Below are 19,539 nucleotides of genomic sequence, written 5' to 3'. Positions count from 1 at the left end.
TTTTATATTACTTGTCAATTGGTTCAGAACTCTGGCATGTAATAGGTACCATTTATTGGCCCATCAAAATCCCAACACCTTTTGCCAAAGTGTTTCCTTTGAAGTTTAAAAATATACATATAGGGAAGTGGATGTGGCTCAACCATTGGGTGCCCGCCTACCACATGGAAAGTCCCAGGTTCAGGTCCTGGTGCCTCCTAAAAGAGACAAGCAGGTGCCACCTCCCGCCGCAACGGAGCTATCTCCCACAGGCAATGAGCCTGACTGTGTCCCTGCTGCAACAAGCAGAGGCCACAAGCTGGTAGACACCGCAGCCCATGGGGAGCAGATCTGGCTCAGTCCACTGGGCACTCGCTTCTCATGTGGGAGGTCCCAGGTTCAGTTCCTGATGCCTCCTGAAGAAAGTGAGCAAACAATGAGCAGAAAGATGAGTGAGCCATCTGGGGGAAGGGGGGATGGATAAAGAAAAATAAAGTAAATTTAAAAAAAATCTATAAAAAAACAAAAAATATACATTTATACACATTCAAAAAAGTTTTACAGTAGTGTTTATAATACAAAAACTTAAACATCAACCAAAAGGGAAAGAGTTAAGATATTTTATGAAAAATAAAGTAAATTTACAAGGATTAAAAGCAGTTGCCATGCATATTAAATTCAAAAAGGAAATTGCAAAGCTTTTTTTTTTCTCTCTCCCCTTTCCCCCTCCCCCCAGTTGTCTGCTCTCTGAGTCCATTCACTGTGTGTTCCCCTGTGACCGCTTCTATCCTTATCAGCGGCACCGGGATTCTGTGTTTCTTTCTGTTGCGTCATCCTGTTGAGTCAGCTCTCCGTATGTGCAGTGCCATTCTTGGGCAGGCTGCACTTTCCTTCGTGCTGGGCAGCTCTCATTACAGGGCGCACTCCTTGCGCGTGGGGCTCCCCCTACACGAGGGATACCCGAGTGGCATGGAACTCCTTGCGCGCATCAGCACTGCGCATGGGCCAGCTCCACACGGGTCAGGATGCCCTGGGTTTGAACCGCGGACCTCCCATGTGCTAGGCAGACACCCTATCCATTGGGTCAAGTCCGCTTCCCTGCAAAGCTTTTTAAACAAAATTAAATGTGTAAATACACAAAGATAAAGCACTTTTGACACTGAAGATATCTGAAGTGACATACATTGTTAAAAGTGATTACCTCTTAGGAGTTCTATATTGTATTTATAATAATTCTATACTATGAATTTCTTACAAGCACACATTATATTACTTAGGAAATTTACCACATTAGAGCTGTAGGGGAAATGGGAAACAGTATTAACTACATGACAAATGAAAGAAAGCAGAAGGATAAAGCTACTGGTGTCAGATCCAACTTCCTTTTGATCATAGACTACTCTTGCTAATTTCTGGAAGTTTACAATTTTGTTTCCCTTCCACTAAGGAAACTGTGAAAACATATAAGCACAGGTTAAGAAATGGAAATAGACCCAAAATGCCAAAGCCACATTTTGATTTTTAGTTAGGAAACTGGTCTGACCAGTGGCAAAGACTAGCTCTGGCCCTAAATGGTTTCTTCTCATGCAAGTTCAAAGGTGCAGCTATGTCATGATTAGCATTAGGTGGAGAAGAGTAGAAATACATGCAAGTATTCTTTTTTTTTTTTTAAAGGAGGTACCAAAATTGCGCCTGGGACCTCATACATGGGAAGCAGGCACTCAACCACTTGAGCTACATCTGCTCTCCTATATGCAAATATTCTGAGTGGAAGGAGGCAGGGAAAAAAAAAAAAACCCCAAGGAAAAACCTAGTTAATCTTTGAGCATTGCTAAAAGAAATTAAAGAAGATCTAAATAAATGGAGAAACACTCCATGTTAATGAACCAGAAGACTAGATATTGTCAAGATGCCAATTCTACCCAAAGCAATTTGCAAAGTCAATACAAATCCAACCAAAATTCCTTCAGCCTTTTTTGTAGAAATGGAAAAGCCAATCATTAAATTTATATGGAAGGCTAAGGACTGTGACAGTTTGATATTATTTATGAGTTCCAAAACAGATATTGATTATGTCTGTAAACTGGTCTGTTCCTCTAGGCGTGACACCCTTAGACTATATTAGAATCAGCTGAGATGACTTCAATTAGATTATGTTAAGATTAGGGCTTTGATTAGACCACATCATTAAAGCATACAGGGTTGAGTCCCACCCCTTGGGGGGCTGATAAAAAGACTCTCACACAGAAGTAGACACACAGAGAAGATACATAGAGGAGACTGCAGCCTGGGAAGAGAGATGAGCCTGATAGTCCACAGCAGACCTTGTGAAGAGAACAGAGCAGCAGAGCCCAGAAAGAAACAAGTCTGGGAAGATATGAGCCTTATGCCAGCCTACAGCTGAGATCAGAAGAAACTGGGACCACAGAGCCTTAAAGAGAGAAGAGGAAGGCTGAAGCCTTGCAGATTTCACCTGCCATCTTGCAACAACATGTGGTAATAGACTTTGGGTGAGAAAGTATCTCTTATGGTACCTTGAGTTGGACTCTTTAGGGCCTTGTGACTATAAGCCTCTACCCCAAATAAATACCCTTTATAAAAGTCAACAGAGTTTGGGTACTTGGCATTAGCACCCCTTTGGCTGACTAATACAAGGGCCAAAACAATCTTAAAAAAGAACACAACTGGAGGACTCACACTTTCTGATTTTAAACTTATTACAATGCTACAGTGGTCAAAACAGCATGGTACTGACACAATGACAGACATACAGACCAATGACATAAAACTGAAAGTTCTGAAATACAGCATCTTATCTATGGCCAACTAATTTTTGACAAAGCTACCAAGTCCACTCAATTGGCAAAGAATAGTCTCTTCAAAAAAATGATGCTGGGAAAACTGGATATCCATATGCAAAATATCTCATACCATATAAAAAAATTAACTCAAAATGGATCAAAGCCCTAAATGTAAGAACCACGAATATAAAATTCTTAGAAAAAACACAGGGAAGCATCTTCAAGACATTGTTAAGCAATGAATTCTTAGATATAGTACCAAAAGCACCAGCAAAAAGAGAAAATAGATATCATTCAACTCAACAACAAAAAGACAACACAATTTAAAAATAGGTAAAAGACTTGAATAGACATCTCTCCAAAGAAGATACACAAATGGCCAGAAAGCACACGAAATTGCTCAACATTAGCAGCCATTAAGGATATGCAAATGAAAACCACAATAAGATAACCATTTCCCACCCACTAGAATGGCTACGATTAAAAAAACTGAAACTTATAAGTGTTGCAGGGGATATGATGAAAAAGGAATACTCGTTCATTGTTGGCAGGAATGTAAAATGGTGGGAAGCGGATATGGCTCAAGCAATTGGGCACCTGCCTACCACATGGGAGTCCCAGGTTCGGTTCCCAGTGCCTCCTAAAGAAGACAAGCAAAAGAGCGAGCTGATGCAACAGGCTGGCGTGGCAAACTGACAAAAAAAGATGATGCAACAAAGAGATACAACAAGTGGGAAAAGGGAGGTGGCTCAAGTCATTGGGTGCCTCTCTCCCACATGGGAGGTCCTGGGTTTGGTTCCCAGTGCCTCCTAAAAAAGAAGGTGAGCACATAACAAACAGACACAGAGAGCAGACAGTAAGCGTGAAACAACGAAGTGGGGGAGAAATAAGTAAAATAAATCTTTAAAAAAAAAAAAAAGGTGTAGACACTGCAGAAAACAGAATTACCACATGACCCAGCAATCCCACTCCTAGGTATATATACATAAGATCTGAAAGCAGGGACTCTAAATAGATAGTTGCATATCAAGGCTCCTAGGGGCACCGTTCAAAAAATGGAAGCAACCCAAGTATCCATGTACAGGTGAATGGATAAACAAAATGTGTTATATACAATACAACAGAATATCATTCAACCATGAAAAGAAACGAAGTTTTGATATGTGCTACAATATGGATGGTCCTTAAAGACAGCATGCTGCATGAAATAAGCTGGACATAAAGGAAAATATTGTTATAGTCTCACTGATATGAAAGTATTAGAATAAGCAAATTCCAAGTCAGAAACTACAGTACAGATTATCTGGACTCCAAGTGGGGAAATAGGCAGTTAATTCTTAATTGGTACAGAATTTCTGTTTGGGATAATGGAAAATTTTAATAATGGACGGTGGTGATGGTAGCACAACATTGTGAATGTAATTAACACCACTGAATTATATATGTGAATGTGGTTAAGAGAGAAATTTTAGGTTTTATATATGTTACTAAAATAAAAATTAAAACAACCAAAAAAAACCCACCATAGGTCTGTACAACAACACATAGAGCAAACCCTAATATCCTAATGTGAACTACAGATAGACTATGTATTTAATAGTACAATTATAATATTCTCTCATCAACTGTAAGAAAGGTACCACACTAATGTAAAATATTAATAATGTGAACAAGTATATGGGAACTCTGAATTTTATGCATGGAATTTTTATATAAATCTACAACTTCCTTAATTTAAAAAAGGGGGAAAAAAAAAAAAAAGGTTAGACAGGACCATTTACTTTTTTTTTTTTTAAGGAGGTACCGGGGATTGAACCCAGGATCTCATACATGTGAAGCATGCGCTCAACCACTGAGCTATACCTACTCCCAATTTATCCTTGAATATTCTTTTCCAGAATATACTAAACACTGACACAAGGCATAGTCAATGGATTGCTTTCCACACACAAAAAGTTCAGAATTAAGAGAGAATAAAACACTGTATTATATCCAGAAATATAGTCATTAAATCATGAATGAAAGTCCTACCCTCTGTTACCAGTAGCTGTTATATTAAGCAAATAAAATCTTTAAGATGAACAGGTAAGGTTACATTCTTATATTCATGATTATATAATTCTCATTTATTACCTCCCAGAAATTCAAAGCTCATTCAGCACTTACATTCTCAGGCTCCACTGGTACCAAAATGGTGTTTTTATTAAAATTTAACCTTGGATGGCCATAAAATAACTGAAATAGGGTTTTTCTTTTTAACAAATTCTCGACACAAGAAATGATAATATCCCTGGATTGGGACATGACTCTGGAGGATGAGCGTCCCTGGCACCAAGGGATTATTACCAAGAGACAACCAGTGATGCATTTGGAAAAAGACCTTAACCAAAAAGGGGAAATATTAAATACAAACGAGTTTTTATGACTGAGAGATTTCAAAGTGAGTCGGGAGGTCATTCCAGAGGTTATGTTTATGCACATTTCAGCAGGAGCTCGCTGACTGCCACAGTGTAAACAGTGCCTCACACAGCAGGGCTCCTGAGGGCTCTAGGGACATCTAGACACTATAGGCAGAGAAGACAATCTCAGGAATTTGGCACCTTGTTGGTGGGCCTCACTTTGGAATACATGCTCCACAATGTAACAGAATTAGACACTTCGTGATTTCCCTACACATGGCCTCTTCTGCCCCTTTTATTTGAATTCATGATTAACATTATAGTCACTGGGTATATGTCCCAGAGACTTAAATCTTTGGTCTATTTATGTGCTAGTTGGGCCCTGAATCTCAGCAGAGTTGCAACGCCTACTATCCTGTTCACTGGATTTGCTTAGGACAACTAACAAAAGGATGATAATGGACAACGCCATCAGAAAAGAGTATCTACAACTACAGGCATGACAGTTCCATCCATCTGCCACATGGGATCTAGGCACCCCACCCCCCAAATTGGAAACATAGTGGGCATCACCATCCCAAAGTCCTCAAGATTGAGGATGAACAAACATAAAGAGGGAATGCAACTATGGACTAAAGCAGACATTATTATTCTGGCAACGGATGACCTTGTATCATTGGTATAAAGGCAGTGGCCACCAAAGGTTGAGGGAGGGAGAGGAAAGAATAGGTCTAACATGGGGCATTTTGGGGACACTGGAATTGTCCTGTATGACATTGCAATGATGGATACAGGCCATTAAACATTTTTTAAAACCTATTAAATTTTTTGGTACAAATTGTATAGACCATGATTAGTAGCAATGCTTCATTATGTGTTCATCAATTGTATCAAATGTACCACACCAATGAAAGATGTTTATGTGGGAAAAGTGTGGGAGGGGTAGGGGGTGGGGTATATGGGAATCCCCTATGTTTCTGATGTAACATTTATGTAATCTAAAGCTTCTTAAAAATAAAAAATAAAAGATAACTATATAAAAAAAGAAATGACAATAAAATGCTAAGACAAAAAAATGTTTCTTCAAAAACAAAAAATTATCATTTGAGAAATATCCATTCAAAAAAAATGGATTTTAGATCAAAGCTGCTGTCTTGAAAATAAATTTGTATGGTTTACAGTTTTGTATTTCTCAAATTATCCAGTGGCCAGTTAAAATGCCAATTATGTACAACCATGATAGTCTAAGCCCAAAATAAAAATCCATACTTAAGAATTTTCCATCTGCAAACGAAAGTGGATGGGCTCCAGGTTTTTCAATTTTGTAGACTTCATCTATGAATAGTATCTTGCAGTCATTTAATGTTCCTTCTGAACCCCTGTTTAAAAAAGGAAGAAAGGTTAGCTTTTGCCAGTAAAATCTAAGGCATAGGTAAATAATCATTACAGGTCAATTTGGAAACTTAATGAACTTTCTCTATTTACAATAAATTCTGATCTCAGCTATTCCAATCACCCTGAGCTATTGCTTCTAAGAGCAGAAAAAGTCTATTAGTGATTAGTTAACATTCAAAGTTAAGTTTAATTTTAATGTAATAGTAGGAAAAAAATTCAAAGACTTCACCCTTTAAATAATCTGGCAAGATCGCTATCTAGTAAATTTAATTTAAGGACTAGATAAAATTAAACCCTGTCAATTAAAATAAAAGATTTAAATACATTTTCAATAAACACAATAAATTTCTGGTCAAAAATTAGATGCCCACTTGTTAAAAATAAAGTGTTTTGAACACTAAGCCATATTTGTTATACACTCAATTTGTATCTGTTTACATACATTTCTTGAATGTTTCCTACAATTGTGGATTTCTTCTAAATGATCAATTTTTGCTTTTTATTCTTGAAACTATGATATTCAGTGCATACAAATTTAGAATGTTTTTATATATTTATGAAATGTTTCCCTTTATCTTTAGTTATGCATCCTGTAATAATTCTACTCTTGTTTGTTTAGCAATTGCTTGGTGACTTTTTCCATCCTTTTACCTTTTCGTTTATATACACAAATGCAGAAACTAAATAAACAAATGTATAGCTTAGTCAATTACAAGGTGTACATTCTTGCGGCAAGAGATAAAACTAGGCCATAAACCCCTTTATGCCCTTCCTGAAGAGTTCTTCCTATCCTAATTTTCCTTAATTTTCTGCTGTCTTATCACTCATTTACCTCCCTAACCATTATGGTGTAGTTTTGCCTGTGTTTTAAAGTCCCAGGGTTATAAATTCTCACACTATCTCTGTAGTTCCATTAAACTGGTAGTTAGATTTGGAGCAGTGGTCAGCAAACCTTAGCCTGCTGCCTGTTTTTGAAAATAAGTTTTACTGGAACACAGTCATGCCTACTAGTTTATGTGCATATGGCTGCACTGATGCTGCAATGGCAGAGTTGAGTAATTATGACAGAGAACATCTGGTACCCAAAGGCTAAACTACATACTTCTGACCATTTACAGGAAAAGTCAGCCTTGCTCTAAAGGCTCAATCAGACTCATTCATTTTTTGGTAAGACTACTTCACAGGCCTATTTTAATCAGGAGGTATCTACTTATTTAGCATCTTTTGCTATAATGGTAATAGCTAGTTATGCTCAAGGCCTAGATCTAATAATTCATTGGACACTGTAAAATGTTGATATTCCAATTCTATCATTCCCTTCTCATTTATTGGCTGGAATAACAAGTCTTAAGAGAAACCATCAACTCTTTGGTTACCCAGGGGCATAGTTGATATAATAAAAGCAGGTTAGATGCTTGCTTTCAGCAGTTTTTAAAACAAGTAACATCCTCCATAGGTGACCAATGAGTTTTTGTATTATAACAAACTCATGGATTTTAATATATTTGATTTTGTGTATCTTTAAAAAAAAAAAAGACAATAAAAAAATCTAATTAAAAAAACTTTGATTCAGTTATTTTCCTACTTGATGTCCACATGTCCCATGGGAACTTCCAGTTAACTCCCACATCCTTTTTGTTTTTTTAAGATTTATTTTTTTATTTATCCCCCCCGCCCCCTTCCCCCTCCTCCTGCCCTGCTGTTTTTGCTGCCTGTGCTGTCTTCTCATTTTCTCTCCTCTAGGATTCATCGGGATTCAATTCTGGAGACCTCTGATGTGGAGAGAGGTTCCCTGTCAACTGCGCCACCTCAGTTCCTGGTCTCTGCTGTGCTTCACCTTGACTCTTCCCTTGTCTCTCTTTCAATGTGTCATCATCTTGCTGCATGACTCACTCGTGGGTACTGGCTCACCACGTGGGTACTTGTGCGAGCACTGACTCACCACGCGGGCATTCATGCAGGCACCGGCTCACCACGTGGGCACACTTTCTCTTCTTTTTCACCAGAAGGCCCCAGGGATCGAACCCGGGTCTTCCCATATGGTAAGCAGAAGCCCAATCACTCGAGCCACATCCGCGTCCCTGACTCTGGTATCCTTTTGACAAATGAATAGTTTTTTTGGACTTCCAGGTTGATCATGTACATTTCCTGCTCCCAGCCTGTAGTCTTTTAGTGTGAAATGGTATTTCAAGACTATAATTTGAGCACTAGGAAATCTTACTGTGTCTAGGCGATAGCTGTTTCTAGGCCTTTTCAGTGCACAGAGCTGCAAAATTTAAATACACACATTCACACGAAATACCTCATGAGTTCATACTAATGATTCTAGTTCAAATTCAGAACTAAAGGTTTTATACTTTTTAATTTTTAAATTATATTATTTAATTATATCTGTATCTCCTTTTCCTCAAACAAGAGAATCCTGGTTCTCAAGGACACCAGGGATACCTTTAGAATGTCCAAAATACTCCTTTGCATTATCCTACATCATGCTCAAGACACTCTCACCAGTTGTCAACCTGATTACTGAAAACCGTTTTTAAAAATTTATACATATTTTCCCCATTTCTTACACCTGTAATGTATCTATACTTTTAGATTATATATTCATTACATATTATATTTTCTCCCTTATAATCTTGTTTAGTCCTAGTTTAAAAGGTAGAGGTATTTTTCACATTTACCACAATTTTTTATGTAAAATTCTTTTCTATCACCTTGATTATCAGAAGCTAGTTCTCTGTAAAAGATTCCCCAGGAAAATACTCATGGGAACAATACTCCCCTACCTCTTACAAGTTGATGACAACTTGTCTGCAGCCTTTATACTAAAAGTCAGTCTGGCTAGACAAAATTCTTAGGACATGCATGTCTTTGTGGGATTCTTTCCTTTTGTATAAGTATGCTATGTTCCTTGTTTGCTCTATTACTTCAAACTCTGTATGGAATTTAATAGCAATTCTTTTAATTTGCTAATTTTTGTAAAATTTATTTTCCTGAACATGTATAGAAGTTATGATTCGCTTGTCTATAACTCTAGAACTCCCTCACTCCACCCCCTCTTTTTTGAGAAGCATTCGAAATCCATAGCAGCTAAAATTTAATAGAGACAGAAAGTTTAGTCATTGCCTGGAGCCAAGGTTGGAAAGTGGGTGAATGTAATGGACTTTGGGAACTTTTTGGGTGATAAAAATGTTTTATCTTGTTTATGGTGGGATTACATAGGTATATATACATTTGTCAAAATCCACTAAACTATACACTAAGTACATAGACCTCGAAAATGATATGCTATTTATTTTGGCTTTTTTTTTTTCCTTTAAAAAAGGATATTAGGAAGCTTACTTTCCAAAATCTCCTTGCTCTATTTTTAACTAGACCCTTTTTATTCTTTGTCCCTCGTTTTCCCATCTTATATTCAATTTGGACACTACCCTCAGTACTTTCTTGTCTTTGTGAGGCTTTGTCCTGGAATAGAGCTTTAGCTGCCTAATTTTGAGAGTTCATAGGGCTCTAATTGCCTCAAACGTTATTGCAAACTGCTTATATTTATCCAAATATATAGTTTCAGGTGCATAACATCACACCAAAATTTAGCAGTTTAAAACAAAAATTCTCTCACAATTTCTGACAGTCAGGAATCCAAAAGCAGTTTTGCTGGGTAATTCTGGTTTAACATCTCTCATGAGGGCAAAACAAACTGTCAGCCAAGGTTGTGGTTTCATCTAAACATTCGTGGGAGAAGACTCACAGGCTGCAAAGTAAATTCTCAGGACATGGCAGATTAAATGACCTGAGAATCCAAAACAGAAGCTGCAATCCTTTTATAACTTAATCCTGGAAATGGCATATCATCACTTCTGCCATAGTATTTTATTGGTCACACAGGCCAATCCTAGTAAATTGTGGGAGGGAACTATACAAAGGTATTACTACTAGAAGGCAGGAATCACTGAAGGTCATTTTGGAGGATGGCTACCATTAGTTTGTTGAGCTAATTTATTATTTTTGGAGTTCTTGGATCTAACATACACTCATAGCTACCCCTCTGCCTCCTCTTGCAGTCACTGATACACAGGTTTTGTAGTTTGAGGCTGTTTATCCTGCCAGCGTATGTTGGGGTTTATGGCAATCTCATCATCCTGTTTTATGTGCTGTCAGTAAGTTTTTGGATTAGAATTCTAGTTGCTCTGTATGTTTTTATAATGACATTTGGGGAGATTAAAAACTATGCTGTTATCATCTTCCTTGAATCCTATCCATACTTCTATTTATTTATTTTTAAAGGTATATTTTATTTATTTATCCCCCTCCCTTGCCTCCTGCTCGCTGTCTGCTCTCTGTGTCCATTCACTGTGTGTTCTTCCGTGTCTGCTTGTCTCCCTTTGTTGTATCATCTTGCTGTGCCAGCTCTCCGCGGGTGCGGGCCGCCAGCTCTCCGCGGGTGTGGGCCAGCTTGCCTTCACAAGGTAGACAGGAGTCCAATCAATTGAGCCATATCCCCTTCCCTCATCCTTTTATTTTTTAACTTCTGTGACCTTAAATTTAAGGAGCCTTTCCTGTACATGGCATATGGCGTTTTCATTTTAAGCTAGTCTATTGGTCTTTGTCTTTAAGTTCATACATAGTTAATATAATAGCCAATATAGTTGGTGTGTTGTTTTTATACTGAGGTAACCAGGGCTGGGGATTGAACATGGGACCTCACAAGTGGGAAGTCAGCGCTTAACTCCTAAGCTACACAGGCTCCCTATATTTGGTTCTGTTTCTGCCATTTCACTTCGTTTTCTATTTTATCTTTTGCTTTTACTTGACTTCATTGTATTCTTCTGGATTAATCAAATATTTATTATTTCAGTTGCCCTCTCTTAATTTACTGGTTATTCTTCTTATTACTTTTTAGGGTTACCCTAAAGACTGTACTGTGTACACCTGACATTAATCTACTTCAAATTTTACTTTTATGACTTCCCTGATAATACTATATATAACTTCATTCACTTCCTCATCTTTTGCAATATCATTATGCATTTTAATATTTTAAATTCTATTATTTTGAATAATCTATTTATATTTACCCACATATTTTATCTTTACCTTGCTTTTAAATCCTTCCTGTGTTCCCACATTTCTCTATGGGAACATCATCTTTCTGATCCCTTGTGTATTCCCCCTTTTTTTTTTTTTTAGATTTATTTTATTTATTTCTCCCCACCCCCTTGTTGTTTGCATTTATTGTGCCTGTTTGTTGTGTGTTTGTCTTCCTATTATAGGAGGCACCGGGAACTGAACCAAGGACGTCCTGTGAGGGAGGAAGGTGCCTAACCACTTGCACCAGTTCTGCTCCCTGCTTTGTTGAGTTTCTCATTATGTTTCCCTCCTTGTGTCTCTTGTTGCATCATCTTGACCTGTCAGCTCGCCATCCCAGCCTGTGGGTCAGCTCGCTGTCTTGCTTGTCTTTAGGAGGCACTGAGAATGGACCCCAGGACCTCCCATGTGGTAGGCAGGAGCTCAATCACTTGAGCCATATCTGCTTCCCTGTATTCCTTTTTTTTTAAAAAAAGATTTATTTATTTATTTCTCTCCCCTTCCCCAACCCCCACCCCCAGTTGTCTGCTCTCTGTGTCCATTTGCTGAGCGTTCTTTTGTGGCGGCTTCATCCTTATCAGCAGCACCGGAAATCTGTGTTTCTTTTTGTTGCATCATCTTGCTGTGTCAGCTCTCCATGTGTGCGGCACTGTTCTTGGGCAGGCTGCACTTTCTTTCATGCTGGGTGGCTCTCCTTATGGGGTGAACTCCTTACGCATGGGACTCCCCTATGTGGGGGACACCCCTGCATGGCAGGGCACTCCTTGTGCGCATCAGCACCACACATGGGCCAGCTCCACACAATTCAAGGAGGCCCTGGGTTTGAACCGCGGACCTCCCATGTGGTAGGCAGATGCCCTATCCATTGGGCCAAGTCCGCTTCCCTCCCTGTATTCTTTTTAATGCCCGTCTGTTGGTGATGAATTCTCTCTGGTTTTGTTTGATATAGCCTTTAATTCAGCTTCACTTTTGAAGGATATTTTACTTAGAAATGTATTTCTAAGTTGGGAACATATTTTTTTTTAATTTCAGCACTTTAAGATGTTTCTCTATTATCTTATACCTTACACTATTTATAAAGAAAGTCAGTTATTTTCCCTTTGTTTTAGTTTTTAGCGGTCTCACTACAGTATGCTGCTGTGTGTTTCCTGCTTGGGGTTCAAATCTTTTATCAGTTTTGGAAAACTCTGGCTATTACTTTTTCAAATAATGTTTCCATCCCCTTCTCTCTTCTTTGACAACTCCAATTACATGAAATTAGACCTTTTCACCAAGTTCCAGATGTTTAATGCTTTTTTGGGTTTTCCATTCTTTTATCTGTTTCAGTTTAAATATTTCTTATTGACTTGCCTTCCAGTTCACTAATCTTATCTTTTCCTGTGTCTTATTCTGATGTTAAACCAATCTAATGAGTTCTGACTTTCAGATATTATAATTTTTAGGTCTAGAATCTCCATCTAATTATTTTATAGATTCTAATTCTCAGCTGAAATTCCCTATCTTTTCATCTATTTCTTCATCATATGAGCATGTTAATCACAGTTAAAGTCCCTGTTAGATAACTTGAATTGAGATCACCTATGGGTCCACCTCTGCTGCTGGGGTTTCTTCTTCTGGCTTTTGATTATGTTGTCTTGTCTTTGGCAGCATACTATTTTTTGGCTCAATAGTGGATGGTATATATATATAACATTAGAGGCTACAGATGTTATTTTACAGGCCAGCTCCTGTGGTGGTTTAACATTTTAATCAGCAACTATGCCAAGTCCAAGTAGGCTTATAGCCTTGTTAAGGTTTACTTTACCTGTTTTTCCCTGATCATCCACAAGTTTTCAACTAAGAAAGAGCAGTGATGCCCAAATCTAATGCTTATCTTCTAAAACAGATAAAAATTCCATTCTGCTTTTTAGTTATGTTTTTATGTTTCTGCAGAGTGTAATCCTAGTATTCAGCAAAAGTTCTGAGAGGAAAACAGGTCCTATTTTCTACGAAAAGCTACCAAATTATCCAGCAAAATTCTGCTGTCCTCCTCTGCCCTTAGCAGTGCTCATCTAGGCTTTGCACTGTATCCATAATTAGCAGATTGCCCAGAGCAAAAGAACTACCAAACTTAGCTGCCCTCTGAAGTTCTTCCCTCTCCAGCATCATTGACTGCCTTTATGGATCCCCTTGCCTCCTCACTATCTCTCTGCTGCCTCCAAACAGATTATACCTGTATTTTATATGAATTTTCTAGTTGTTTTAAGTTGAGTACTGGCCTATTGCCAGCTACTGCTCACTACCTGGCAGCAAACAATAAATGCCACAATAATAGTTTCAAAACACTAAAATCACTTTTCTATTTATCTATCATTTTAGATGAATATTTACCACAGATATTTCCTTACCACAAAATTGATGAAGTCATGGATCACAACCAAAACATGTAAAAAAAAGTTATCAATTCATTCCTTCAAGAAATATTCTAATTCATTGACTCTAGTAAGTCAACAACTGTAAAACAAATTACTTTATGTAATACCACAACAAAATTATCTGGAATGGGACAGTCTAAGAACTCTTAAATAAAGCTGGGGACACCAAATAGAAGCGACTTCTCTTAGTTAAAAATCATCCAGAAATAAACTACTTTGCGATATAGACAGTAAGTAAACATATTTGTTTCAATATTACCCCTAGGTATAAGGAAAAAATATTCTCTGATAATTGAGTCACAAGTTAGGAGTAAGGTAGGTTTGCAGGTCTGAATTTATACTACCTGTATGATCTAAAAAAGCTTCAGCTTTCCTGAGGAAATTAAGTACAGAATTGTCATATGATCCAGCAATCCATTACTAGGAATATATTCAGAACTGAAAGCAAGGACACAAACAGATATCTGCACACTCATGTTCATAGTGGCATTATTCACAATTGCTAAAAGATGGAAACAACCTAAGTGACCATTAACCAATGAATGTATAAACAAGATACGGTATATTCACACAACGGAATATTACTCAGCTATAAGAAGAAATCAATTGGAGACGCACTTGACAATGTGGAGAAACCTTGAGGATATTATGTTGAGTGAAATAAGCCACTCAATATAATATGATATGAACTAAATACAAAGAACAGTATGGACTATAAAGTGTAGGTTGGTGGGAGATGGCATGTGGGAAGCGAAGGGGGAGAGGATCCTGGATGTATGTAGAATGTTTAATAAGGTCAAATGTAAATATGTGGTAATGGTTGAACTTGATGGAAACACATCATAATAAGCGTTAACAAATGCTCTTGATTTATAGATGTGATTGTGGATGAAATGAATTGTCTAAAAAGATTAATGTTAGGTGGAGGACAGCTGGAAGATAATATTGGGAATGTATAACAATGATTTTGGAAGTAGATGAGGATTGTGGTTAATATAAATACTGGAATGTTCTTCTACTACATGGTGTTAAGAATGTGGTGATATATGTGAAAATATAACTAATGTAAATTATGCACTATAGTTAATAACAGTCAAGTTGGTACTACATTAATTCCAAAGGTAAAAAAAAGAATATGGGGTCTGGTTTTGTAAGGTATGAATACAATTAGGCATTTTTTTCTCTTCATTTTTTTTTTCATGAATAAGGAAATCTTGACTATGTCATTTAACTAATCTGTGCTCATCTATGTATCTTTCTGAACACTAGAGGAACAACTGAGTTAGCAGTTGGAATTAGATGAGATAAAAGTATTTGAAAAAGAACATTTTAGGGGTAATATTTCCATAACTTGTTGAGCTGCCTTCTTTTATGTTTAAGAATTTGAAATAATGTTGTTAATTAAAAAAAAGAAAACATGTTAAGTGAATGAAACCAGTCACAAAATGCCACATATTATATGATTCCATTTAAGCAAATCCATAGAGACATAAGGTAGATTGGTTGTTTCCAAGGGTTGAGAATATAGAGGGAATGGGGAGTGGCTGCTAATGGGTAGAGAGTTTCTTTGAGGGGTGATGAAATGTTTTAGAATTAGATGATGATGATATTGTAAAACTCTGTGAATGTACTAAAACCCACTGAGTTGTACAGTTTAAAAAGGTGAAATTTATGGTATATGAATTCTATCTTGATAAAGAAGTATTGATTAAAAAAAAAACCAACAACAAGCAAGCTCCAGCAGAGAATTTAATTTAAAGTTAAATGGCACTTCCAAGTGACTGGAAGAAGCAAACTCAAACCTTCTCTGAAGAACTCAACTTTAATGAGCCCAATAGCAATTTCAAGATACATAATGACTTCAGAGATATTAAAATCTAAAAAAACTGTATATCTCGGCATCTATGAAATACTGTATTTACTGAATATCCATTACAACCAGTGTCTACAACAGACCCTGGTGCACAGCAGCAAACAAAAATCAATATTCCATGGGCATAGCAGGCAGAACAGTAGGCTCCTAAAAGATGTCAATGTCCTAATCTCTGAAACCTATAAATGTGCCACCTCACATGGCAATAGAGACTTTTCATTAGAGTGGAAGAGGGAGGGCAAAAGTGTCAGAGGGATATGTGGCTACTGAAGAATGGTCAGAGAGATGTAACTTTGCTGGCGTTGAAGATAGTGGAAGAGAGCCATGAGTCAAATCAAGGAATGTGGGAGGACTATAGAAGCTGAAAAAGAAAGGAAAACATTCCTGTTTATACCTTGATTTAAGCCCAGTGACACCCACTTAAGACTTCTGATTGTAAGGCAATTTTTTTTTATTGTTTAAGCTTCTAAATTTGTGGTAAATTGTGTAGCATCAATAGAAGATAGAAGAAATAAATACATGTCAGGAGATAATTAATACTACAAAGAAAAATAAGTCAGAGTAAGGAGGAATTCAGGTAATGTAGGCTTAGTATGTGTACGTGTGATTTTCCATGGATGATGAAGAAAGGTCTTTCTGAAGTGACATTTAAGAATGAAACTGTAACAAGAGACAGAGCAAACCAATGGATATCTATGTGGGGCAGACCAGGCAGAAGGAACAGCAAGTGGAAAGGTCCTGAGGCTAAGAGCACTTTTGCATATTTAAGCAACAGCAAGGAGGCCAGTATGGTTGGTTCACAGTGAGCTTGTGAGTTTTGCTATTGACACTAAATTTGTATTCTGAAAAAAATTACTGAACAGATTTCATGATAAAGCAGCTATGTATAAAATTTAGCCAATAATGAAACCCCATAAAAATGACACTGAAAATAAAGTATATCCACAGGTTTAGTAAGGTTATATGATCTTGCTGCAGGACACAAATTCTACTTTACATATGAATATCTAAAGTAGTATAACTTCGCATGGTATTATTTACAATATACAAAACTAAAGTGAACAAAAATATACTGAAAAATTTATTTAAACCCCCAAATTTTGTTTTAAATGTTCTTCAAAGTCAAAGAAAAAATGAAAAAAAAAAAAAAGACTTAAGAATAGAATTTGGTATCTAGACTCATACAGTTGAGGTATATTCACTTTTCGGTACTCACAAATTAAAAAGAGAAACATGCATGAACTTTAAATCCAAGTTCTCTTATTAAATCTCCAAGGCAGATTAAAAATTCTGTCCTGGGAAATAGATGTGGCTCAACCAGCTGGGTGCGTGCCTACAACATGGGATGTGCTGGGCTTGGTCCCAGTGCCTCCTAAAGAAGATAAGCAGACACCACACCCACAATGAGCTAGCTGCCGCACCTGCCACAAGCCAGCAGCCGCCGCAGCCATGGGGAACGGATGTGGCTCAGGCCATTGGGTACTCACTTCCCATGTGGGAGGTCCCGGGCTTGGTTCCCGGTTTCTCCTGGAGAAGGCAAGCAAACTATGAGCAGACAGATGAGAGAACCATCCAGAGGAGGGGAGGATAAATAAAAATAAAAATAAATAAATACATAAATTTTTAAAAAAATCACATTCTGAATTTGCTTCTTCCTTTGTACTGTTAATATAATAGATAGGATCAAGGCTGAAAATTAGTTCTTTACAAAAGTCTAATAGTGATAAACCTCTGGTGAGACTGATCAAAAAGTCAAAACTAAATTAAGGACTAAAAAAGGGAACAGGAAACTCACATGTAGACATTTAGATGAGACTATCAGACAAGTTTATGCCAATAAATTTTAAACAAAATCAACAAATTCATAGAAAATTCTATTTCAAAAAGAAAGGAAAGTTCTAAATAGTACTATGCGGATTAAAGAAATTAAATCAATAATAAAAAAAAAACCTTCCCACAAAGAAAACTTGGCCCCAGATGACTCTGAGAAGTTATAACAAACATTCAAAAAATTATACAAACTCTACTGTAAGAGAGAAAAAGAATATTCCAAATTATTTTTTGAAGTTAGATAGGAAAATTAACATGCATGGCATGTGATGGCTAGGCTAATGTATCAACTTGGTCAGGTAATTGTGCACAGTTGTTTAGTAAAGCAAGCACTGGATTGTAATACAGGACATTTATGACTTTAGTCATCAGAGAGTTTACTGTATAGATGGCTGATTACAGCTACAATCAACCAGAAAGACTGCTGTCAGCAATCAGATGAATGCCTTAAAAGGGAAAGTGATTTCAGCATTCAGAGAGAATTTCCCAGCTCTGCTTGGGACAGCCAACATCTCCTGGAAATTCATCAAGGATCTTCTTATAAATTCTCATACTATTTACAGATATCTCCTGTTGATTCTGGTTCCCTAGAGAACCTGACTAATACAAAGTACGTTTCACTGATTAACACAAATACAAAATCCCTCTACAAAATACTGGCAAACCAAACCCAGGAAAAAAACCCATCACATTAAAATACTAAAGGGAAACAATGATCATCTTAATAGATTGGAAAACACATCTGATAAAATTCAAATTTCATTAATGACAAAAAAGAACATAAGGGAAAACATCTACAAAATATCTGTATCAAACATTATAGTTATTGTTAAAATTTTGAAAGTTTTCTCTTGGAGGTTGTGCTGGTTTTGTGTCTTTTGTAGATCCCAGAAATTCCTGTTCTTAAAGCAAACCCATTCCTGTGCCTGCAAATCCATTGTAAATGGGACCTTTTAATTAGACTCGGTTAAGGGACCATTTGATTAGATCACTTTTGATTAGAACATTTCAGTTAAGGGCCTCTGTTTTAACTATGGAACCCAGGGTGAGTCTTAATCTAATCATTTAATGGTCTTGTTATAAACGGGAGAAACATGTAGAGACACACAGAGAAAAAGCCACAGAGACAGAGAGAAGGGATCCAGGAGTTCAGAGAGGAATTGAGGAGAGAGGAATTCACAGACAAAGCAGTCAGAAGCTGAAGCAAGGAGACTAGGAAGAGAAGCAGATACCTTCAGGTGCCTTGCCATGTGAGAAAGGACTCCAGAAGGCCAGTCTCCCGATGATGCCTTGATTTGGATACTTTCACAGCCTCAGAACTGTAAGCTGTTAACCTCATAAATTCCCATTATAAAAGCCAATCCATTTCTGGTATATTGCTCCCAGCAGCATTTAGCAAACTAAAACAGAGGTCAAGAGGGAAAGAAAAACGATTCCTGCTATCACCATTTCTTTTCAACAATGTATTGAAGAGCCCAGACAATGAATTGAGAAAGAAATCAAAGGCAAAGGAAAAGACAAAATGTTGTAATTCAGAGGTGATGATTATAATCAACAAAATCTCTCCAAAAAACTACATATAAATTAAAATTAAGTTTAGTAAGAATATGGGTTACTTGTATTCCCATATGAATAGTAAAGAGAAAAATGAAATATAGTATTTACAATAACAAGAGGTACCCAAGGTTAAACACGGTTAACAGATACATATCTCTAGAGAGAATTACATCAGATTGAACCATATAAAACTGTCAACATTT

General features: G+C 37.1%; 1 protein-coding gene and 1 non-coding gene across 4 annotated transcripts in view; both read right to left on the bottom strand.

Annotated features, from left to right (window-relative positions):
• UHRF2 (ubiquitin like with PHD and ring finger domains 2) overlaps positions 1-19,539 on the bottom strand; it is a 130,063-nt gene that overhangs the window by 53,680 nt on the left and 56,844 nt on the right. For all 3 annotated transcript variants that reach the window (XM_004457378.5, XM_004457379.5, XM_058301836.2), the window contains exon 5: positions 6,449-6,558. In XM_004457378.5, the coding sequence (XP_004457435.1) occupies positions 6,449-6,558 (110 nt within the window). The remainder of the gene's footprint in view (positions 1-6,448; positions 6,559-19,539) is intronic.
• TRNAV-CAC (transfer RNA valine (anticodon CAC)) lies at positions 4,576-4,650 on the bottom strand. Its single transcript has one exon. It is a non-coding gene; the product is annotated as a tRNA-Val (tRNA).

The sequence above is a fragment of the Dasypus novemcinctus genome, chromosome 8 (genome assembly GCF_030445035.2).
Source record: "Dasypus novemcinctus isolate mDasNov1 chromosome 8, mDasNov1.1.hap2, whole genome shotgun sequence".
In the NCBI taxonomy this organism is placed as follows: Eukaryota; Metazoa; Chordata; class Mammalia; order Cingulata; family Dasypodidae; genus Dasypus; species Dasypus novemcinctus.
The sequence above is the reverse complement of the archived record's forward strand: the minus strand, read 5'-3'. Positions and strand labels throughout refer to the sequence as shown.